At 47.6% G+C, this 22,929-nt stretch overlaps 3 protein-coding genes and 1 pseudogene across 4 annotated transcripts in view; 2 read left to right on the plus strand and 2 right to left on the minus strand.

Annotated features, from left to right (window-relative positions):
* The window catches only part of SAP30BP (SAP30 binding protein), a 36,192-nt gene extending 35,435 nt beyond the window's left edge, over positions 1–757 (minus strand). Inside the window, exon 1 of the mRNA XM_028112504.2 lies at positions 577–757. Coding sequence (XP_027968305.1) covers positions 577–682 — 106 coding nt within the window. The 5' untranslated portion in view covers positions 683–757. The remainder of the gene's footprint in view (positions 1–576) is intronic.
* Positions 758–873: 116 nt separating this feature from the next.
* The window catches only part of RECQL5 (RecQ like helicase 5), a 36,989-nt gene continuing 14,933 nt past the window's right edge, over positions 874–22,929 (plus strand). For both annotated transcript variants that reach the window (XR_003610729.2, XM_028112548.2), the window contains exons 1-8: positions 874–1,031; positions 1,533–1,667; positions 2,734–2,855; positions 3,786–4,304; positions 4,751–4,856; positions 5,371–5,482; positions 6,682–6,844; positions 15,481–15,560. Coding sequence is in view for 1 of the 2 variants with exons in the window: in XM_028112548.2 (XP_027968349.1) it covers positions 1,547–1,667; positions 2,734–2,855; positions 3,786–4,304; positions 4,751–4,856; positions 5,371–5,482; positions 6,682–6,844; positions 15,481–15,560 (1,223 nt within the window). In the remaining variant the exon portion in view is untranslated. The remainder of the gene's footprint in view (positions 1,032–1,532; positions 1,668–2,733; positions 2,856–3,785; positions 4,305–4,750; positions 4,857–5,370; positions 5,483–6,681; positions 6,845–15,480; positions 15,561–22,929) is intronic.
* Positions 11,673–12,177, plus strand: LOC114216257 (myosin regulatory light chain RLC-A pseudogene; annotated as a pseudogene).
* On the minus strand, positions 17,885–22,530 carry ERLN (endoregulin). The gene is made up of 2 exons (XM_028112555.2): positions 19,821–22,530; positions 17,885–18,351 (listed from the first exon to the last, which is right to left on the minus strand). Exon 2 carries the CDS (start codon positions 18,343–18,345, stop codon positions 18,166–18,168), a length of 180 nt encoding a protein of 59 aa, XP_027968356.1. The 5' UTR covers positions 18,346–18,351; positions 19,821–22,530; the 3' UTR covers positions 17,885–18,165.

Genomic DNA, 22,929 nt, shown 5'->3' on the forward strand with positions numbered 1-22,929 from the left:
TGCTGCCCTCTCTATGATCCCAAAGAAATCTGTTCCCATTTCCTAACATTGTGATTCTCGACGTGAGTAGGGCAACAAAATCACTGATGGGCTTCAACAGCTCACAAAGTAAGGGAATCACTGAGGAGCATTGAAAAGCTCACAAAATGCCCAGATCCTACCCCATATCTACAAATTACTCCGTCGCCAGCGAGATCAGACATACATATTTAAAAGCTCCAAGATGCGAAATTACAAATTTAACAAGCCACAACCTTTATCACACTCCACGTACGTTCTACTCATCGCTCTCTCCGTTATACAATGAACCCGGAGGTCCATCCCTATGCCCCACGGTGCCCGGCACGGAGAAGACTTTCAACAGTTTCGGCAGAATAATCGAATCAACGAAAGAAGATGGCCCATTCTTATTCCAGAGCGTCTACTCTGTTCCAACCAGGGCCTCGATCGCGCTTCGCGGCTCCCGGACCCGACACTTGGGGCACAATGACCACCTTTCCCTCCCGCCCTGCTAGGGGAGCAGCATTCCGCGCAGACACCAGATTCTCCCCTTCCAGTTCCCTACTCGGGCCTCACCAGGCGCGCCGCCCGCCGCTTCGACCCCAGCCTCGCCGTCGGACTCGGGCTCTGAATCTTCCGCGTAAACGGCCAGAGACGACAGAACATTCTTCTTCCCCGCCATCTTACTCCCACATCCCCAAAGTGCCTCACTCCTATGAGTCAAAAAAGCCGACTTCCGTGAGGGAAGGCGACTTTTTCCTATCCCAGGAGAACCCGCGCCGGTTCCTGTGCAGAAACCAATCAAAACGGCCGTTTCTGCGCCTGGCCCCGCCCCTCGCAACCGAGCCGCTTAAACGTCATCACTGCGCGACAGATATAAGGTTGAGTGGGTTTTACCTGACGCTGATTCCCAGCCATTTGGCTCCTCAGAATTTAGTGTGGCTTATGGGGGTCTTCGAGTAGTTCCCGATCGGCGGGCAGCAGCGGCCCAGCAAGAGTCTTCGCTCCCGGGTGGCCCACGCCCAGCTCTGATATCTTGGGGTGAAGAGAGGGAGGCTTCGGTTGGGGAAGGGAGAAAAGAGCGGATCTGGGGCTTAGAGGAAGAAGAGGGATGGACTCTCCTCTGGGAGGTGGGAAGAAGGGATCGGGGCTGGGGAGCGGGGGGAAGAATGGCCGTGATAGCAGCGCTTATAAAAGGAGCAGGAGGTGGATCTTAGAAAAACAATTAACATCTTTTCCAAATTATTTCAAAGACCCAGTTTGTGTTTCTTCTGATCTGATTTCTAGCTCTGTGCTATATCATGGCATGGGGATAGTTCAGTGTTTCAATTTTCCTGAGCATAGAAGTGGAGATGTTAATTGCCCAGGAATGTGTTGCTTGAGGCTGTTCATCTGGAGCTATGTTAGTTGGAAATAATCTATTGCTTGAGAGTAATAAATTTTCTTAGAGAAAAATAAGCAGTATTTTAAAAGCGGAACAGAGTTTTCATCGCAGTCATGCGATCATCACCTTTACCTTAACTTCTGGCCACTGTCTGTCGCTAAGATGAGCACCCGCCCTTCTTTTGACCCTGAACGTCGAGTCCGGAGCACGTTGAAGAAGGTCTTTGGGTTTGACTCTTTTAAGACACCTTTACAGGAGAGTGCGACCATGGCCATAGTGAAAGGTAACATTGCCAAACTACCTGTGTTTACGTTTGTGCTGGCTATACTGTAGCATTGCCAGAAGGTGCCAATGCCCTCCTTTTGACCCTTCCTACTTCCCCACCCTTCGTCCATAATTGTTGGAAATCTTGTAGACTTGTCACTTAAAACTTGCAGTTTTATTGGTAGAATCACCCAGCTGTTCTGGTTCTTACATTTCATAGACAGGGCTACAGATTGTCTTTGAAAACAACTCATAGATTTCAATTCATGTTCGTTTGTGTGTAGGCAGTAGCGCAAGTGGCAGGAATAGCCTAATCTAGTCACTGACCTTCTAAGCCCTTTGTTGAAGATTGAGTGAGCTGGGTCCTAAATAGGGAAGGAAAGAGTCATAGTATTATAAACCTGAGATATATTGGCAAATGGAGCTTCTCAGGAGGAAAGCAACAATGTAATATTAATTACATCATAACACTTACAAACAAAAGACCTCTAAGTGATGTTGCTTCCATGTCTCCACAGCTATATACACTCGTCTAGAAGTATTCAACTTTTATGGCTGTTTAATTCAATCATCCATATCCCAACAGACTCAGACTTCTCACCCTTGTGGTCGTTATTGCCATTACTGGAAATGGTTTGTGCCCATGTCCAAATCTCTCTGGATCTCTGCCCTTTACACAGGAAGGATGGGAAGGAAATTAGCATTATATTGAGACCTTTCCATGTGCCAGACACTCTGCTAGGTGCTTTTCCTATACTCTCATTCAGGTTTCAACAGCCTTGATGAAGAAAAAGACAAAAGGCAGGATGCATTTATTTATTTATCTATTTTCTTTTAAAGATTTATTTATTTGAGAGAGAGAGAGAGCGAGCTCGTGTACAAGTGTGGGGAGGGGCAGAGGGAGAAGGAGAGAATCTCAGGCAGACTCCGCACTGAGTGCAGAACTTGAAGTGAGGCTGGGCTCGAACTCACGACCCTGAGATCATGACCTGAGCTGAAATCAAGAGTCAGACACTTAACTGCCTGAGCCACCCCAGTACCCCTAGGCAGGAACTGTTAAGTATTGTTGTCTTATCTTTTTGCAGGTGACAAGGATGTCTTTGTGTGCATGCCCACAGGGGCAGGAAAATCCCTTTGCTATCAGCTCCCTGCTCTGTTGGCCAAAGGCATCACCATCGTAATCTCTCCACTCATTGCTCTGATTCAGGTGAGGCTTAGGGGAGTGAAGATGGGAGCCCAAAAAGTTTAGGGGAAGGTTTTTTTGTTTTGTTTTCTGCTGGAAATGTCACTTCTCATTTGTTTGGTCTTTTGCCTTTTCTTCGATTTGCCTATCTCCCTTTCTATATTGGGTTTCTGAATTGTCCAGATGTGGGGGCTCTATTAGTTCATATCAGAGTGATATGGTTATGAATGAGTCTTCTGTGTCTTGATGGCCTGAGGTCTCTCACCCTCCTTTGTTACTTTTCACCCAGAGGAGTATGGAAATATATCTGTATACACATAGACAACTACTCATGGACATGGACACACATGTGTACTCTTGACAGGTTAGAAGATGCAGATGGATAGAAAGCAAAATTAATATCAGTGGGTTAGGACATTGTCAACATCTGTTCTGCACCTCCGGCTATATTTAAGGCCTGCAGATGGGCTGACAGAATCAGAAATGAGGAAGTGTGGCCGTGCGGTTATGAGCCATCCACCATGAAGAGAAGTAGAATGACAGGAACGGTGCTTCGTGAGTTTCACGAGGTCTCAGGCTTTGTGCTCAATGCTTTATGTGCATTCACTTCACCTTTGCGGTTTAAAATTTCATTTAATGCTAACAGCTATCCTGTTAGGTAGTTACCGGTTTTACAGGATAGACAGAGAGAAAGAAAGGGAGAACGAACAGAGTCTTAGAGGCTAAGAGCCAGCCAAGGAGCCTGTGGTGATTCAGTGAGCCAGAAATGAGCCAGGACCATCTGCCTCCAGAGCTTGTGCTCTCAGGCAGTTTACCTCCTGTCCTTGGTGTATGCACAGAGAAGAACTTGGAGGTTGGGAGGAGGACGTTTATGGCTGGGAAATGCCCAGCAAGCCAAGGTGACATTGACTACTGGGTCCTCCCCTCAGTGGCCTGTTTCCTTTCTTCCCTCAGGACCAGGTGGACCACTTGCTGGCCCTGAAGGTACGAGTGAATTCCCTGAACTCCAAGCTCTCGGCACAGGAGAAAAAGGAGCTGCTCTCTGATCTAGAACAAGAAAAGCCACAGACCAAACTTCTGTACATCACGCCGGAGATGGCGGCTTCAGCCTCCTTCCAGCCCACCCTGAACTCACTGGTGTCCCGCCACCTGCTCTCCTACATGGTGGTGGACGAAGCTCATTGTGTTTCTCAGTGGGGGCACGACTTCCGTCCTGACTACTTGCGCCTGGGTACCCTCCGTTCACGCCTGGCACATGCCCCATGCGTGGCTCTGACTGCCACAGCCACCCTGCAAGTCCAAGAGGATGTATTTGCTGCCCTGCACCTGAAGCAGCCAGTTGCCATCTTCAAGACTCCCTGCTTTCGGGCCAACCTCTTCTATGATGTGCAGTTCAAAGAACTGCTTTCAGATCCCTATGGGAACCTGAGGGACTTCTGCCTTAAGGCTCTTGGACAGAAGGCTGATAAAGGGGTGAGGGCCCTTGGGTTGGGAGGCCAAGATGCTCAAGAGCAGTGGGTGGTATCTGCAGCATAGAGATGGAAATTGGTTTTGTAGGACCTTTGCTTAGAACTAGCTGAAGCTTCTTAAAACTTGTGCACAGAGAGTTGTTCCTTTGGTTTCCTGGCATTATTCCGCTTAGTGGAATTCCCTTGTCCTGGAATTCTTCTCTGGGAGATGAGCAGCCAACCCCTGAGTGAGGCCTTTCTAGACCTATCCAAGGTTTCAGCGCAGGAAGCAGAGGAGTTAGATGAGTTGCTTTGTTGCAAAGTGTCAGAGCTCTGCTGGTGGCCTGCCTCAGAGGAACCTGTGAGGCTGACAGGAGAAAGAGCGAGAGCTTCTATTAAAGGAGGCCACAGTAAAATGGGCAGATTGTTCTGTTCTTAATGCACACTCTCTTCCCATGTCTCTTCGTTCAGTTGGTCTCTGGCTGCGGCATTGTCTACTGCAGGACCCGAGAGGCTTGCGAACAGCTGGCGACAGAGCTCAGTTACAGGGGTGTGAGTGCCAAGGCTTACCATGCAGGTAAGTGGTCCCTGGGCCATGTGGTTGCTTCCATCTCCGAAGCCTCTCGGTGGGTCTCTTGTTCTTTAAGGATCCTGGATAATCAGATGGTCTGTCATCTTTTTCCGGATACCCAGGCAGAGCTAAGGCAATTCCCTTATATCCGTAAAAAGGAGTCTGGACACAAATGAGATCTGAAATGAGAACTATGGCTCCTGAATTCTTTTTTCTCACCCTGTGCCCTCCCAGCAGCAGACGAGGAGTTTTTAGAAACCCAGGTATTGGTGTTGTGGAAGGAGCACAGGTTTTGGAGGCCAGTGGACTTGGGTTGTTTGAATCTGGGCTTTAACACTTCTTGAGTGCTATGTGATCCACACAGGCTAGGGTCGTTTTGAGGTTAAGTGCATGGCCCAAGGCCACACAGGTGGTAAGTGATGGATTCAGGGTGTGTGTACAGCGCCCAACGCAGTATCAAACCCAAGGTAGATTCCAAGGGAAATACGGGTTCCTTTTGCCACCTTCCCCTTCGTCATAGGGCTGAAGGCTTCCGAAAGAACGCTGGTGCAGAATGAGTGGATGGAGGAGAAGGTCCCTGTCATTGTTGCAACCATTAGTTTTGGGATGGGAGTGGACAAAGCCAATGTCAGGTGAGTGACTGTTCTTGCCTTACCTTCTCAATCGGGGCCTGCCTCAAGTGGGCTGCCTAGTTCTCTGCCTCAAGGACCTCCTTCTAGGGCCAGAGGGGGACGAGGCCCCAAGAGAGAATCCCCAGTGCATAGCCCACATGGTGACAAGTGCTATGCAGCCCTCTCCTGGTGACTGCACAGCCGGGTTCTGCCATCCCCCAGGAGAGGGCAGCACGCAGCCATCAGGCCCATGCATTAACGCAGCCCAGTTCCCTCACATCTAGCACAGGGTCCCTGTGAGGGGGTGGAATAACTATCTTAAACTGCCCACTGTGGGAAATCAAAGGCAATGTCTTATTCCCAGCATTCCTTGTTACTGCTTATGACAGTCCAGAAGAGAGAGTGCATCCCAGCCTCCTAGACCCACCCTGGCAACTGTTGGGAAGTCTTTTATCTCCAGCCCCACCTAACCTTCCAGAGTCATTTTCAGCTACAGCCTGAAGCTCTTTGCTCTGGTTAACACCAACAATAATGCCTTGTGTGATTTGCAGAGCACTTTTGCGTACATGATCTCATTAAGACTCACAGGGAAGCTGAGTTGGTCAGGGGAGGAATGAGTCTATGTGCTTACATTTACGAAAATCACAGGTTTGGACCCTGGGTTGGCTGTGGCTTGTAAGGGCCAGATTTGAAGTCAGACACAGCTAGGCCCAAGTCCTAGCTCCACTGTCCCCTTGCTATGTCACCTTGTACACGTTTTCCTGATCATTTCATTGTCTATAAAATGGATTTATCTCACCTGATAGTAACTACAATTAAACGAGACAAATAGATAAACTGGCCCATAGTAGGTATTCAATAATGTTATTCGTCCCTCTCTCTTTAAAGAGGTTAAAGGGATTTACTCGAGGTTGTGCTGCTCATTAGAGGCCTTACCTTGTTTCTTTAAGCCCAGTCCTTTTTCCTCTAGGTGGGGACTGTTGAGTGTTTTTGGTTTCTCATATGTGCTGGAATTGCCCCCCTTAACTCTGTTGTGGCCTCTAACTTGGGCCACTCCGTGGCAGCGATGGGGTGTGGGGATCTTGACCACATTTACTCTGAAATCTGCTAGCCTCCCTGTTCCTGGTCACTGCAGAGAGCCCTGCTTCCCTGACTCCGATAGCTCCTCCCCTCAGCTCCTCTGCCACAGCTCATGCTGCTTGTCTCTTTGGATCCTACAGGTTTGTTGCCCACTGGAATATTGCCAAGTCTATGGCTGGGTACTACCAAGAGTCTGGCCGGGCAGGCAGGGACGGGAAGCCTTCCTGGTGCCGTCTCTATTACTCCAGGAATGACCGGGACCAAGTCAGTTTCCTGATCAGGAAGGAAGTAGCAAAACTCCAGGTAAAATCCTGGGCAGCAGGAGCCCTTTCCGTCCAAACCCCTCACTCTCCAGTTTCAGGCAGCTTATTTCTGAACCGAGGTGGAGCTTCTGTAAGCTACAGGGTTGCTCCTGGAGCTAGAAGGTATAGCAGCAGGGGGAATGGTGTACTGGTGAATAGGCATCTTGCAACAGCTAGGTTAGACTCTTTCCTTTATATATAGTATATCTTAGCGTGATATCTTGTGTGCCTGTTATTTTACATAGCCAAGATCAATCCTGCCTTGTGGTTTTTTTGGTTTTGTTTTGTTTGGGGGGGCAGGGGCAGAGGGAAAAGGAGAGAGAATCTTAAGGAGGCTCCAAAACCCTGAGATCATAACCTGAGCCAAAATCAAGAGTCACACACTTAACCAAATGAGTCACCCAGGCGTCCCAATCCTGCCTTGTTTTAATTAGCATTGTTACATAAGCATTTTCCTATATTATTGAAAGTTCTTTGTTTTTGTTCTCAGCCTTTTTTTTTTTTTTACTGGTTGTACATACTTTACAGAGAGTCTAGAAAGAGACCCAAATACGTAAATGAACTTGATGTATGATAGGTGACATAAAATATCAAGAGAAAAAGGATGCACTGTCGAATAGTGCTGGAAAAAGATAAAATCAGATACTTACCTCCTGTACCATACACATGTGAATTACAGGTGGAGTAAAAACCTCAAGAAAAAAAAAAAGTAAAATTGGGGGAAAATATTTTATTTCCTTGACAAAGGGAAGAGCATGTCAAGATTTTAAAAAGTGAAAGTCATCAAGGAAGACATGATCTATTTGACTAAATTCAAACTAAAAATTTCTGTGTAACGGAAGATACCATAAATAAGGTGAAAAAATGAGCCATTGTTGGGGAAGGTATTTGCAATATATATGATCGACTGAATACGTAGAGAACTCCTACAGGTGAATCTATAAAAGGCAAACAGCTGCAGAGCAAAAAGTATGAATTTCACAGAAGAGGGAGCCAGAATATCTAATAAAGGTATGAAGAGTTGCTCAGCCTCCCTTGGGAATCAGAGAAATGCAAAGGAGATAGTGAGCTGTCACTTGAAACACGTCATACTGGCAAAAATCTACATCTTTATAATCACTGTTGGCAAGGATATGGGGAAAGGGGAACCCATGGTGTTGTAAGGAACATGAACTGGTATGACTGCTTTGAAGAGAGACGAGGTGATACATGCAATGGGAGGGTACTGGTGCTCTGTGATTCAGTAATTCCACTTCTAGATAAACAAACTGTCATGTGCACAAGGATGTATGGAGATGTTTGCTGCAGCTCTGTCATAATGAACTCTTCCTCTGTAGGGTATTGGATAAGTAAACAGTGGGTTAGTCACACAGTGGAATGGTCTAAAGCAGTTAAAAATGACACAGTAATTCTATATTAACCAAGAAGGATCAAGTCCCCCAAAGCATCATTTATGAAGTTGCAAATGGATACATATAGATTTCTCCTTATAAGAAATATTGAATGCCAAAAAAAGAAATATTGTATGCAAGTATTATATCTGATCTTTACCAAAATGACATTAAAAGGACAAAAAATGTATAAACCCACAGGGACAGAAAGAATAGAAAACAAGGTAGAAATGTCAACAAGTGTCTGCCTAGAAAACCCCAGACTCTACTGGAAGTCTATTAGAGTTCGTAAGAAAACCTGGCAAGATGGCTGAATATAAGGGAAAAATTTTAAAAAGCCTAGCTTTTCTCCACACAACCATGAATGCCTAGGAATGGAAATGAAAAAAGTACTTAATTTGCAAGAATAAAACTTATAAAATACCTAGACGTAAATGTTACTGGCTTTAACAAGAGACTTAAAAAAACGAGCAAACACACAAACAAAAACCCTTCCCAGTTGGTTTTAACATGCAGCCAGGGATGAGAACTACTGATTTAGATGAAGAAAACTAGTATCTTGTGGAAAGAAAACAAGCTCTGAGTAGTTACAAAAACTGAGTGGGAAGACATAAAACTGTGAATTCTCCTCAAAGTTAATATAAATGAAGTTCCAGTTGAAATCCCAAAAGATCTCTACTGGGAAGTGGAATTGTAGAATTTATGTGTGAAAGAATAAGTGCCCGAGAACAGCCAGGAAAAGTCTGAAGGGGAAGAATGGTGAAGGGCTCGAGCTTAACCCAGTGTCAGAATGTGCTGTGGCGTTGCTGTAACCAAATCCACGTAATATAGCAACAAGGAGTGGCCCAGACAAGGGAATTAGAAATAAGGCCCAGAGCACCTGAGAGTTTAATATGTGATGAAACGGACAGCTCAATTTAATGGAAAATGAAAGGACTGTCTAGTAGGTGGTGCTGGCATCCCTCTGGAGTAAAATGAAAGTGCCCCATTTGGCACCTTATATAAAAGACAGATTTAAGGACCTACAAGTGAAAAGCAATGTCTTACAAGACACTTTATTCCAGTGTATAACCTAGGGCTCGAAATAGTTTTGTAATGAAAATTAGAAATTCAGAAAGCCCTCTCTTAAAAAAAGAAGTATTTGAATTAATGTTCTTGAACCTTTTTTGGAGGGGATGGGAGGGCAGCAAAGCAAGGTTTATTAAGCGATTAACAAAGTGATAGTACAAAGCTCCCAGGGAGGGAGGGGACCCGAGAGGGATGCCACTGGAGTTTCTAAGTCTTGGGATTTTTTATGGGCTTGTTGGTGGGCTGTTTTAATCTGATTAACCCTCCCTGCGCCTGTCACCCAATCAGGTGTTTGTCATCAGTCTATGGGAAAGCGTGGAGGGCTCCTTCCAGGATGGTGTAAAATCCTTTTAAGGGTGGTTTCCTCTTAGGGCAGGGGCCCCAAGTGATTGAACTTCTAAAATCCTGAACCCATGAAAAAAATGTAGGCAGCAAAAGATACCAAAAACAAAGCCAGTACATACACAGCAGATCTGAAAAACTGGTTACCGTAGAAGGCAAACCAGAGGTTGAAGTTGAGTGTCAATGGAGAGATTTCACCAACTGACAGGAAAAAGCAGTGTGTGAAAGCAAGTTCCCAGAAAAGCTCATCCAAACGGCACGTCCAAAGATGTTCAAATTCAATAGTAATCAGGTGAATGAAAATGACAGTAAAATGACACATGTGCAAAAGGGCTCTAACACTCGTGGCTAGTGAGCATGTGCAGGAGAGGGCCTGCACTTTGCCTGGAGAAGAAGGAAGCTTTTGGAGGGAAGCATTCTAGAAATATCTATTAACACTTGATTTTTTTTTTTAAAGATTTTATTTGAGAGAGAGTGAGCGCGAACTGGGGGAGGGGCAGAGGGAGAGGGACAAGGAGACTCTGTGCTGAACGTGGAGCCCAATGTGGGGCTCGGTCCCAGGGCCCAGAGATCATGACCTGAGCTGAAATCAAGAGTCAGATGCTCAACTGACCGCCACCCAGGCAGCACGCCTATTACGCTTTAACATACCCTTTGCCCCAGATACCGTATTTCTGGGACCGAATCACCTAAAATAAAAGCTCATGTGCTGGCGGCGCCTGGGTGGCTCAGTAGTTAAGCGTCTGTCTTCGGCTCAGGTCATGATCCCAGGTCCTGGGATCGAGCCCCGCATCGGGCTTCCTGCTCCGCGGGAAGCCTGCTTCTCCCTCTCACACTGCCTCTGCTTGTGTTCCCTCTCTCGCTGTGTCTCTCTCTGTCAAATAAATAAATAAAATCTTTAAAAATAAAAATAAATAAATAAAAGCTCATGTGCTGGAGGGCCTGCGTGGTAGAATTGGTCATGAGGACTGACACTGGGGAACAAACTGAAACCCAGGAACAAACCCGGCCACAAGCAGTGATGAAATTACAGTACGTGCTCATCATGGGCCTCACAGGCATAGCTGAGTGCCCAGGAGGGCTCTTCTGCTTTTTGAAAAAGAAATCATGTACTGTGTGACATTAGAGATTTGCTTCTTCTCTGTCTGCTCTGTTGAAGTGTAAGTTCCATGAGAGCAGGGCCCTCTTGTTTCCTGTGGATCTGTAATGGCCAGACTAGTGCTGGGAACATAGTAAGTGCTTAATATTTTTTGACTAGATGAATGAATGAATGAACGGGGAGGGGAGTACAAGTTGGGATAGGGAAAGAAGGGGCCTTGCGTGGACCTGGTACTTTGCCAGGAATGAAGGGGGCGTGATTAACTGGTCCCTTTTATCTGAAATTCAAATTAGACAAAAGATTTTGGTAAGGTAATTAGGTATAATTATTTAAAACTTACACAGTGAGTTTTTTTTTTTTTAAGATTTTATTTATTTGACAGAGACACAGCGAGAGCAGGAACACAAGCAGGGGGAGTGGGAGAGGGAGAAGCAGGCTTCCCGCCGAGCAGGGAGCCTGATGCGGGGCTCGATCCCAGGACCCCGGGATCATGACCTGAGCCGAAGGCAGACGCTTAACGACTGAGCCACCCAGGTGCCCCTACACAGTGAGTTATAAGAGCTCACACTAGGCTTATCAATAAGACATGTAAGACAAAGAGAAGATCCAGAAAGCCTCCGGAGAGGTGATATGTGGAGGACTGGGAGCCAGAACAGCACCAGTTTTCTCCATCATAATATCAGAAATGAGAAACGATGAGGCAATGCCTTCTAATTCTAGATAAACCATTTCCAACCTAGAATTTCCTACCCAGCCAGCCAGTTAAGTGTGAAGGCAGGTTAAAGACATTTATAGCTTTCGGTTTGCTAAGCAGATGTCGGATGTTGGAAGTGTTGGTCTTTACAGGCTCTGGGAGTAGAAGGGTGTTGATAGCAGCAGGGAGGGGGTTAACTGAAGTGCTCATATTCTCCTGGCTGGGCAGGGATTTAACTGCCACCATGTCCAGCAAAAGGGAGCAAAGACCAGGACCACCAAGAAGCACCCCCAGTGCTCAACATCCAACGTGTTCGCCATGTTTGACCAGTCACAGATTCAGAAATTCAAAGAGGCCTTCAACGTGATTGATCAGAGCAGAAAGGGTTTCATTGACAAGGAAGATATGTATGCTATGCTGCCTGCCTGGGGGAAAATCCAACTGTTGAGCTTCTGGATGCCATGATAAATGAGGCTCTGGGGCCCATAAATTTCACCATGTTTCTCACTGTGGTGAAAAGCTAAATGGCACAGATCCGGAAGATGTCCTCAAAAATACTTTTGCTTGCTTTGATGAAGAAGCAGTTGGCACCATCTGGGGTGATTACCTGAGAGAGCTGCAGACGTCGGTGGGAGGCCACGTTACAGGTGGATGAGCTGTACAGAGGAGTGTCTAGACAAAAAGGGAAATCTCAATTCATGTGCTTCCTTAAACACGGAGCAAAGGACAAAGATGACTGAAAAGAAATTCAGATTCCAGCCAAACATTCCTTGTTGCCACTTGGGGTATTTCTGAGACTTTCTCTTAGACCCTGTTGCATGCTCTTAGTTTTGCAGCTTTTGCCTGTCTTGTACTGGTTCTCAGCCATTTGGGGCACATGCATCCCTATAATCAGACGGAAGGGGGGGACTTTTTACAATTTTCAGAATAGAAAAATGGGCAGTTTAACTTACCAGCCCCCTCCCCAAAATAACTGCAGTCTACACAGAGTCAGTATGTATTTTTAGAGAAAGAGATCTGACCCGAGCCAGGCAAAAGGAATGTCCTGGGGCGCCATGGAAGGGTGGTCTCAGCTGTGCGCCAGGCTGAGGGAGGGGTAGTTCAAGTTGAACCAGGGGTGACAGAAGGCTCCAGGGGGGAGGTTTCTAAAAATAAAAGTGGAACCTGCCGTCTTTGGCCCCTGTTGACATGAATTTTTTATTATATCACAGCATTTGGGGGTAAGGTAGTAATACACTAAAATTCAAGTGAAAAGACAGCTATTTATTTTAGGAGAACAAAGTTGTACAAGAAAGGTTATGTGATCATGAGAAATGTAAAAATGTAGTCACATGGTTTAGCTCTGAATGATGTTGCTGTTTCCTCACCATAAGGAAAATTATGACTTCAGAAGAAATTGTGATATAACCAGATCGGCAGAGTGAAGGGAGAGGTGGTAGTTGTATTTATGTGTGTTTAGGTGGTGGGGATGGTTCATTCACCTTCCAGAAGCAGAAAACCAATAGACGAGATCTCACATACCAGTGTCTATTATATTTTCATTCCTTTTCTGTATATTTTTCTGTATTTTTATTTTTTTCTGCATTTTTTTTTAAAGTTTTGCCAGCATCCATTCTTTTTTTTTTTTAAGATTTTATTTATTTATTCATGAGAGACAAGAGGGGGAGAGAGAGAGAGAGAGAAGCAGAGGGAGAAGCAGGCTCCCAAGGAGCAGGGAGCCTGATGCGGGACTCGATCCCAGGACCCTGGGATCATGACCTGAGCCGAAGGCAGACGCTTAACCGACTGAGCCACCCAGGCACCCATATTTTTCTGTATTTTTAAAAATTTCACAATTTTTTGAAAGGAAACTTTGATGAATAGACCTGTACAAAAAGGCAAATGATGCATAATCCCAGCACTCAGAAGAAATCACTGCTCACATTGTAGTATATATCCTTCTGTACATACAGAGGTACGTGTGTTCCTTCAAATCTAAATACGCTTGTGCGTATATTTACTATTAAATTGGATACATGATATTGAGACACCTGGTTGGCTTAGTTGGTGGAGCACGCAACTCTTGATCTCAGGGTTGTACGTTTGAGCCCCACATTGGGTGTAGAGATTACTTTTTTTTTTCCTAAAGATTTTATTTATTTATTTGAGAGAGAGAGAATGAGAGATAGAGAGCACGAGAGGGAAGAGGGTCAGAGGGAGAAGCAGACTCCCTGCTGAGCAGGGAGCCTGATGTGGGACTCGATCCCGGGACTCCAGGATCATGACCTGAGCCGAAGGCAGTCGCTTAACCAACTGAGCCACCCAGGCGCCCTGGGTGTAGAGATTACTTAAAAATAAAATCTTAAAGGAAAATATGGATCATATTATATATGGTTCCCAAATGCCAGTCCCTGGGCCCTTTGTATGACAATCATCTGAGCAGTTTTTTGAAAATAAACTCCCCAAAGCTCCCATTCCAAAAAGTTCAATTCAGTAGTCTGGGTGTGGGATCCAGGTCACTTTTTTTTTCTTGAAATTTTTTATTGTTATGTTAATCACCATATATTACATCATTAGTTTGTGATGTAGTGTTCCATGATTCGTTGTTTGTGCATAAAACCCAGTGTTCACGCAAAACGTGCCCTCTTTAATACCCATCACCAGGCTAACCCATCCCCCCACCCCTCTCCCCTCTAGAACCCAGAGTCCATCGTCTCTCATGGTTCATCTCCCCCTCTGATTTACCCCCCTTCATTCTTCCCCTCCTGCTGTCTTCTTTTTTTTTTCCTTAACATATGTTGCATTATTTGTTTCAGAGGTACAGATCTGTGATTCAACAGTCTTGCACAATTTCACAGCACTCACCATAGCACATACCCTCCCCAATGTCTATCACCCAGCCACCCCATCCCTCCCACCCCCCACCACTCCAGCAACCCTCAGTTTGTTTCCTGAGATTAAGAATTTCTCATATCAGTGAGGTCATATGATACATGTCTTTCTCTGATTGACTTATTTCACTCAGCATAACACCCTCCAGTTCCATCCATGTCATTGTAAATGGCAAGATCTCATTCCTTTTGATGGCTGCATAATATTCCATTGTATATACATATACCACATTTTCTTTATCCATTCATCTGTCGATGGACATCTTGGCTCTTTCCACAGTTTGGCTATTGTGGACATTGCTATAAACATCGGGGTGCACATAGCCCTTCGGATCCCTACATTTGTATCTTTGGGGTAAATACCCAGTAGTGCAATTGCTGGATCATATGGTAGCTCTATTTTCAACTGTTTGAGGAACCTCCATACTGTTTTCCAGAGTGGTTGCACCAGCTTGCATTCCCACCAACGGTGTAGGAGGGTTCCCCTTTCTCCGCATCCCTGCCAACATCTGTCGTTTCCTGACTTGTTAATTTTAGCCATTCTGACGGGTGTGAGGTGGTTATCTCATGGAGGTTTTGATTTGGATTTCCCTGATGCCGAGTGATGTTGAGCACTCTTTCATGTGTCTGTTGGCCATTTGGATATCTTCTTTGGAAAAATGTCTGTTCATGTCTTCTGCCCATTTCTTGATTGGATTATTTGTTCTTTGGGTGTTGAGTTTGATACGTTCTTTATAGATTTTGGATACTAGCCCTTTATCTGATATGTCATTTGCAAATATCTTCTCCCATTCTGTCGGTTGTCTTTTGGTTTTGTTGACTGTTTCTTTTGCTGTGCAAAAGCTTTTTATTCCAGGTCACTTTTTGAAAGTTATCCAGGTGGGGGATGCCTGGCTGGCTCAGTCAGTAGAGCACGTGACTCTAGAGCTCGGTACTATGAGTTCAAACCCCTTGTTCGGTGTGGATGTTGCTTGAAAATAAAATCTTTAAAAATAAAAAATAAATAAAAAATAAAGTTATCCGGGTGATTCTGATGCATGGTTAGGTTTGGGAACACCATTTTGTAAATGGCTTTCTTACTATCATTTGATATTTTTCTCCCTCATCATGGTTTAGGCTGCAAGGTAGTTCAACTATGTAAGACTTTGCTAAGTGGTCTTTTCTTGTCTCCAGGAAAAGAGAGGGAACAAAGCATCTGATAAAGCTGCTGTCTTGGCCTTTGATGCCCTGGTGACCTTCTGTGAAAAATTGGGGTGAGTGACTTATTTAATATGCGGAGCAATGGGTTAGTGAGATCTCCCCCCCCCCGCCCCGCCCCCACAGCACCTACTAGTTAACCAGCTAACATAGGGCAGCTGTTGGGCCACCAAGGCACGCTGCCTGCTGAAGGCTACTGTGTGGGGCATTTCCTATCAGGCAGTCTGGAAGTCCGTATCCTTGCCAGGAAGGCCCCAGAAACTAGCAGTGTGAAGACTCATTCAGTATTTTGGGTGGTCATCCATTCAGCCCACTCCATTCACTTCTGGAGTAGATGGTCCCATAAATGACCCCGTCATGTATCATGTGATTGGTTCTGAGCCATTAGCATTGTGGTCATCACTTGACACTGAGCTGGACCACTGGCTTCACTTGAGTAGGAGTCACTTTTATCCTGGACCCAAAAAGAGCCACGTGACCTACCGTATCTCTTGGGGGTAGATAATAAGCTTGGAGAGAAGTCACCAGCCCGCCTGCTTGGAATCCACTTCTCTGTTTTCTCTGTATGTGCTGGTGGCAGAGGCTTGAAAGAGCCTGATGGCTGCTCAGTGACAGGCAGGTTGTGGCAGGACAGGTTCGGGACATGAGGGACAGCCAGGATGATTCTGGACGAGCTGGGAGCACTTTGCATGTGTGCAGCCCTTTGATCTGAAAAACTCATATTGGTCTCCCTGTGAGGTAGATGAGGCAGAAGTGATTGCTTCAGACCTAGAGATGAACAGACCGATGCCCAGAGAGGTCATGGTCGCAAAGCTCATAGTAGACAGACACCACTAATCTGGGTTTCCCGATTTTTAGTGACATGCGCATTTCATATACATGCCCCATCTTGGTTTTTGCAAGACTAGATTTTTGAAGCCTGGAGCTGAGTAAGTACATAGACCTGGTATCTAGCAGATGTTTGGGGCTCTCATCTGGAAACCAGAGAGGTACTTATTTGGGCCATGTATTTTGATTCCCACCCCCTCCTACTCACTGATGATTTGGTGGCTCCTCTGAGTCTCTCCTCTGGCCTCTGTGGCACGCCCAGCAGAGGTGGTTGGCACCCTTGCCCACAGCCATCTCGACCAGAGGCCTTTTCAGGCATTAGTGGAGGGAGTTAAGTTAGGCCCTCTCGGGCTCCTTGAGCAAAACGCTCGTAATGGAAGGGCCGGGTATCCTTGGCTCGTTGTCAGAGTCCCTTCTGCTGGAAATACCCCTGCTGGGTTCTTTTCTGGGATGAGTCTGAGGCTCTGTGGGGCTGTCTGAAGGGTTAGCTCTGCCATATGCCTCTGGGCTGCAGCCGCCCAGCAACTGGCCAGGTCCTACTAGGGGCCCCTGCCTTTATTTCTCCTGTGTCCTACTGGGGAGCTGGGGCCTCTCAGTGCACCTGGGGGTCTCCGCGTCAGTGGGCCTCCCGCTGTGCCACACGCAGCCTCATCTCTCCTACGTCGTGTGCTGCGTACGAGGGCTCCTGATTCCAGGACTGCCTGGCATGGAATAAGCACTGCTGTTGTGGCTGAGTGTGCAATTGCTCTTTGAGTGAAAAAGAAATGTCTTTATTTGCATAAGTGGTGTATCACCCGTTCCCCACCAGATATTTGCTCTTTTTCTAAGAATAGTCCTGGTTTGTGGTTTAAGTGAAAGCAGCTGTTTGCTAAGGGAGGGCACCTGGCTGCCAGGGCCAGTCCGGTGTGGCGGCTTTGGCAGAGGCAGGTACACCTCTACAAAGATGGTGTTGTAGGGTGGTCTTGGGTGCGTGGGGGCTGTGGGACCCTGTGAGGGAGACCTGGGCATCTCTGGGACCAGTGGCAGAGACACTCAGGTCAGTATGAATGAGGTCGGGGCAGGGCATCCAGCGGTGCTCCGCTCTCCTCCGCGTCCAGCTGTGGCCGTGACAAGCATTTGTTCACTCCGGACGGTGCTCTTCATCTCTTAGTGTCAAAAGGAACCGTCATGGGGCGCCTGGGTGGCTCAGTTGGTTAAGCGGCTGCCTTCAGCTCAGGTCATGATCCTGGAGTCCCGGGATCGAGTCCCGCATCAGGCTCCCTGCTCAGCAGGGAGTCTGCTTCTCCCTCTGACCCTCTTCCCTCTCATGCTCTCTCTCATGCTCTCTCTCTCAAATAAATAAATAAAAAATCTTTAAAAAAAAAAAAAAAAAAGGAACCGTCATTAGGTTGAAGCAACTTCCGGCTCAGAGGCCTCTGTACCTCGTCTGAGATAGAAGAACAGCTTTGTGTTTGGGCCTCAACTGAACTGGGGCGCTGTCATCTGGGGACTGTGGTCTGGGGGGAGCAGGCAGCCCAGCATCTTTCTGTCTGTCCATTTGTTTGATCATTTATTCATTTATTCAACCAGCAAATATTGTTTGAAACGGACTCTGCTCCAGGTACATTGGGTATGGGGGTACAGTGGTGAGCAGGAAGAGACCCTCCCCTGCTTTTGTGGTGTTCTGTTCAGTGGGGAAGACGGGCACTTCTCAGATAATCACATTAGTTAATTAATTAATTATGTTAACATATATGTATAATTGCAGACTCTTAAAAGGGCTTTGAAGAAAAGGTACATGGTGTTTTGAGAGTTAACAGGTAGGCCCCTTCTTGGCCCCCCCAGAAAGTCAGGTCATGACTCTTCATACTGCTTGACCTTAAGTGGAGGGAGTAAACCAAATATAATGGCAAACACAATGAGAAACAGGATCGTGGTGATGAATAAGCAGATCACTGCCAGGCCTCCCTGGTCCCACGGATTTTGCCAGAACTCATCATTCCACATGAACTTCTGGTTTGTCAGTTTGTCCATGTGAACCTGGAAAAGAGGGCACAGAGGCCTTGAGCGCCAGGGCCTCTCAAAGGCCCTGTCCCAGGCGCTGCTGTCCACCCCAACTTCATCCTCTGGAGTGGCTCAGACGAGCTCTCCCACCTCTGCAGGGATGCTGGGCTCCACGCCCTGGTGTGAGCAGGAACTTTCCCATCCCTGAGATTTACTCAGCTAGAATCTAAAACGCACCGCTACAGATCCTTGCTGTTTTCCCTGCCTCAACTGCCAAACATTTGGGAAGCATTTTGAGAGATCAGCATTGGAGTTGAGGAGCGGACTGAGTCCAGCCGAGGCCTCAGTAAGCTCCCCTGGAGGCAGCTGGAAACAGAAGAACTAGCTAATCTTGAAGCAGCTCAGATGGGCAGGCTGCGGGCCGGGAGCCAGTTGAGGGGAGTAGCGGCGAGAAGGAAGGAGTCACTACCTGATTCTGCTGTTAACACTCCCGTGTCCTAAGAGCGGGCCGGTCAGAGTAATCCTGCAGGCCCCACGCTTTGGGGGCCCGAGCCGCACCCTGACTGTTGGGAGGAAAAGGTGTTGGCATGGCCAAGTGGCCCTGACCAGACCTCATTGCTGTCACGGGAGTGAACAAAGGGGGCTAGGGCCCGTTGCCTAGCAACTGCCTTCCCCTTCTCCTTTTCGTACTTACCCCTTCAGCTGCGTTCTGTTCTTTTTGTGATGTCGTTTTGGGGGCTGCTCAGGGTAGTATGTTCAGGCGTCCTCACTGAGAGAAGTCAGGCTTGGGGTAAGGTGGGGAAGGAGACTGGATCCAGGACCCTTGCCTCAGGCCACCTGTCTGCCTTACCTGTGGCTGGGTCCTGCCTCTCCTCTCTATCTAGCTGCCAGCCTGTGGACTAGGAGGTTCTGGCCAGAGTGCAGGAAGCCCAGGACTCCAGGAAGCCCTGGGCTGGAGCCGCACCCGGGCTGCTCTCTTCCTGTGGTGCTGGGGGGGGGGGGCTGGTGAATGGTTAACTAGCTCTAGCTGGCGCCTTCCGGAACGAGGTGTTTATCACCATTGAGACCCCAGGGTCCTGTGGAGGCTAACTTTTCCCTAGTGCCTTTGCCGGCCTCTCAGCTGCTTCATGTGGTTGGGTCCTACCCACTGGTGATGGATGGGGCAGTGAGGAAGCAGAAATGGAAACCTAGCGCCACCATTTATTCCTTAAAAGTTAGGATTCAAGTGCTTGGTGTGGCCAGGAACTGCGCTAGGTACCTCATGTCCATTGTGAACCAAGTGAGGCAGGCCCTGCCCATCCAGGCTTCCATTCTAGGTCGCTGGTCCTCAGCCCTGCTCATTAGAATCATCTGGGCCCTGCCTGGTATCACTTAGTTCAGTCTCTGGGCAGTCAGAGCCTCGTGCTCTGTAAAGCCTGCGGAGCAATGCTAATGAGCAGCCGAGGTTGGAGGAGACAGATGATGAGCGAGTTCAGTAAAGTCCTTCTTGACTGTCATGGGCTCACCTGATGTTTCGAGTTTCCCTCCGTAAAACATACTGACGCATGCCCTTGGCTGCTGAACGCTCCCAGACAGCAGGCTGGTCTCTAGCACAGCTGCCTACTTCCTCCATCAGTGAAGTTGATTGCTTATCAGGAGTCAGCTGTTTGTTCCCAAACCTGTTTGTGGCATTTGTCCTTGTTATTGTAATGACATAATCACACTTAATGTTACATAAGAACATGGAGCAACAGGAATCGCTGAAACCCCAGTTTTACAGCTGTGGAGCAGGCACCGAGGTGAAGCAACTCACCCAAGGTCATCCAGCTAAGAAGTAACTGCTTGGGGGTTTAAACCCAGCTGTGGAGCTCGGCTACAGAGACTGAGCTCCGAAGCTCCCTGCCACACCTCAAGGGGGCGGGGGTAGTGTGGGGTTGAGGGGGTGGGAGTTGTTGCTATAAGCACCTATTTGACCACTTTGGAATGACTTTGGAATCACTCAGTATGTCTGTCAAAACAGATGTGGCAAGACAACTGGAAACATGTTGCAAAAATCCAGGATTTCACATGCTGACTAGTTCTTGTTCTGATTTATAATAACCACAATTAGCAAATAGCCAATATAGGAACTCTGGCCAACAAACCCCACATTCGGAGGAAAGGCTTTGGCCCTACAGCAAAAATATTGGCCAAGGAATGTGCACGTATATGTTTCCATTTAAAATGAGTTGTGTCGGGAATGTTTTGTGTCATGTGCACAAAAGTGGCTTTAACCAACTCTTCCAGCTAATTGCTGGCCCTGATCAGAAAATCCTCCGGAAATGATCATCATGAAGGGAACATGATGGGAAGAGGTGGAGAATGCTGTTGGTGTGTGTGGTGTGGCCTGGCCTGGGGGCGGAGGGGATCCCCCATAAGGAGTGAGGTTAGGTTGAGGCATGAAGACCGTGGAAGAGTAGGACCAGGGCACAGTGTTTCATGGCAGGCAGCAGGTCCTGAGGAGGGTGAGGAAACTACTTTTGAGAACAAAATTGTCCTCAGTTTTTGGGTCTGGAAGTTGTGTTACCCACAGGCAACTATGTCGTGAAGATTTTTACTGTAGGTTGCTCTTGAACGTTAATGTTTGAGAAAACATTTAGGAGAAGAGTGTTTTATGTGCTGTCTGCCAGGTTTTGCTAATGAGATTCTTGTACCCGGGGCTCTACTGTGGTTTCTTTCTTTTTTTTTTTTTTTTTTAAGATTTTATTTATTTATTTGAGAGAGAGAGAATGAGAGATAGAGAGCACGTGAGGGAAGAGGGTCAGAGGGAGAAGCAGACTCCCCGCGGAGCAGGGAGCCCAACGCGGAACTCGATCCCGGGACTCCAGGATCATGACCTGAGCCAAAGGCAGTCGCTTAACCAACTGAGCCACCCAGGCGCCCCTCTACTGTGGTTTCTGATAAGGCATAATAGCCGGTAAAATGCACAGGATCTTGAGTGTGGATCTTTGGAGGAAGCGAGAGGCTCCTGTGGAGTAGAGGCCAGAGTCAGGGGAGGCCTGATGAGGCTGGGAAATTGGTGCAGCAATGATCACAGGCAGACTTGGGGGTGGCTCGTTCCAGTGGACCTGGTGGCAGGAATGGAGACCTGTGATGGCCAGATGCCCTTCAGGGGACAGACAGCCTGCTGGCCTCCCGTTCCATGGCCACCATTGCTGTACCTCTCTTGTTTGTTCTTTCCCACAATGGGGGGATTGCTGCTTCCTCTCCCTGCCTCTCTTCCCTAGAAGACCCGTGCTGGGAGTGTGCCAGGCTGCTGTCGCACTGGAGCCGATCTGATTTGTTGAGCTGAGTGGCACCGAAGCCTGCCCAGGACTGCCGTGGGGAGCCATTAGTGGTGGGGCTCTGCGTGGGCCAGTTTGCTGCCAAGTGGGAAGGAGTAAGCCTTCCCAGCAGCGCAAGGATGGCATCTTATTTGGGCTCAGCAGTTAGGAGGAGGAGAATGCCAAAGAAACGGCCCATGGTCACCACCTCTTGGCAGCCAGACCATGGGGCCAGAATCTCCTAGCAAAGAGGCACAGCCTCAGGAAGGGACATTCTTAGTGCTGATGTAAACTTGCTTAAGGGAGAGGCCCACGGGAATTGGGCTGCCCCGCTGTTGAGCATCTCCTCAATTGAGGGCTTCCTGGGGCCCCTCCAGCTCTTGGTGCCTGGACTGAAAAGGGCAGCGTTTCCCATTTGGGTCCCTCCCATCTTCCCTGTTTTCCTTCTGGGAGGGAGACTTAGTTGGGCCCCACCCTACCTCTTACTTCTTCTTCGGGCTCCACCCACTCACAGGGAGGTGATTTTAAGACAGTTTGGGGTGTGGGATCTAAGATTGGTTGATGGAGGATAATGGGATGGGAGTCTTATCTGCACTGCAGCTGGGAGGCCTCAGGGCCTGGGTGTGGCAGGCAGGGGCTCTGCAGCTGGGTGGGCTGGGCCCAGAGGCTGACTCTGCCACTTTTTAGCTGGTTGAACTTATGAAAGTGACCCAGTGTCACTAAGGCTCAATTTCCTCATTTCTAAAATAGGGATAATAATGGTACCCATGGCACTGAGGCTGTTGTGATCAAACAAAATCACCTGCATCAGAATGCTTTAGGCTTGGGGCGCCTGGGTGGCTCAGTTGGTGAAGTGTCTGCCTTCGGCTCAGGTCATGATCCTCGGGTCCTGGGATCTAACGTCACATCAGACTCTGCTACAGCGGGGAGACTGCTTCTCCCTCTCCCTCTTCCTCTGTGCCCTCCCTCCCCTCTCTCTCTCTCAAATAAATAAAATCTTTAAAAAAAAAATGCTTTAGGCAGTGACCAAGCACACATAAGCCTTCAGGGAATTTCAACCAACCTGATCATCACCTGCCACCTTCACCATCCTCATTGTTACCATTGTTACTCTGAATCCCGTTCTTGTGGGGTGGGTACAGGCTGGTTCTTGAATTTCTTTTCTTTTGTGTGGAAGGACTTCCTCTCTGGGTCTTCAACCAAACCAAACCTGGTGGACCCCAGGAAGTGAAACCAGGCAGTTTCTCCCACCTGCCCGGCATCCCCCTCTCCACTCCGTTTCTCTAGATAGACAGGGCTCCACCCCTAGTGGCTCTGGCGGACCAGCGGGGAT

Source organism: Eumetopias jubatus, unplaced genomic scaffold (assembly GCF_037043125.1).
Source record: "Eumetopias jubatus isolate StellerSeaLion01/CBP00866 unplaced genomic scaffold, mEumJub1_p1.0 scaffold_10, whole genome shotgun sequence".
NCBI lineage: Eukaryota > Metazoa > Chordata > Mammalia > Carnivora > Otariidae > Eumetopias > Eumetopias jubatus.

What these genes read in the sequence shown, in the direction of transcription:
- ERLN (XM_028112555.2), bottom strand. Translation starts at nt 18,345, where the DNA reads ATGGACAAACTGACAAACCAGAAGTTCATGTGGAATGATGAGTTCTGG.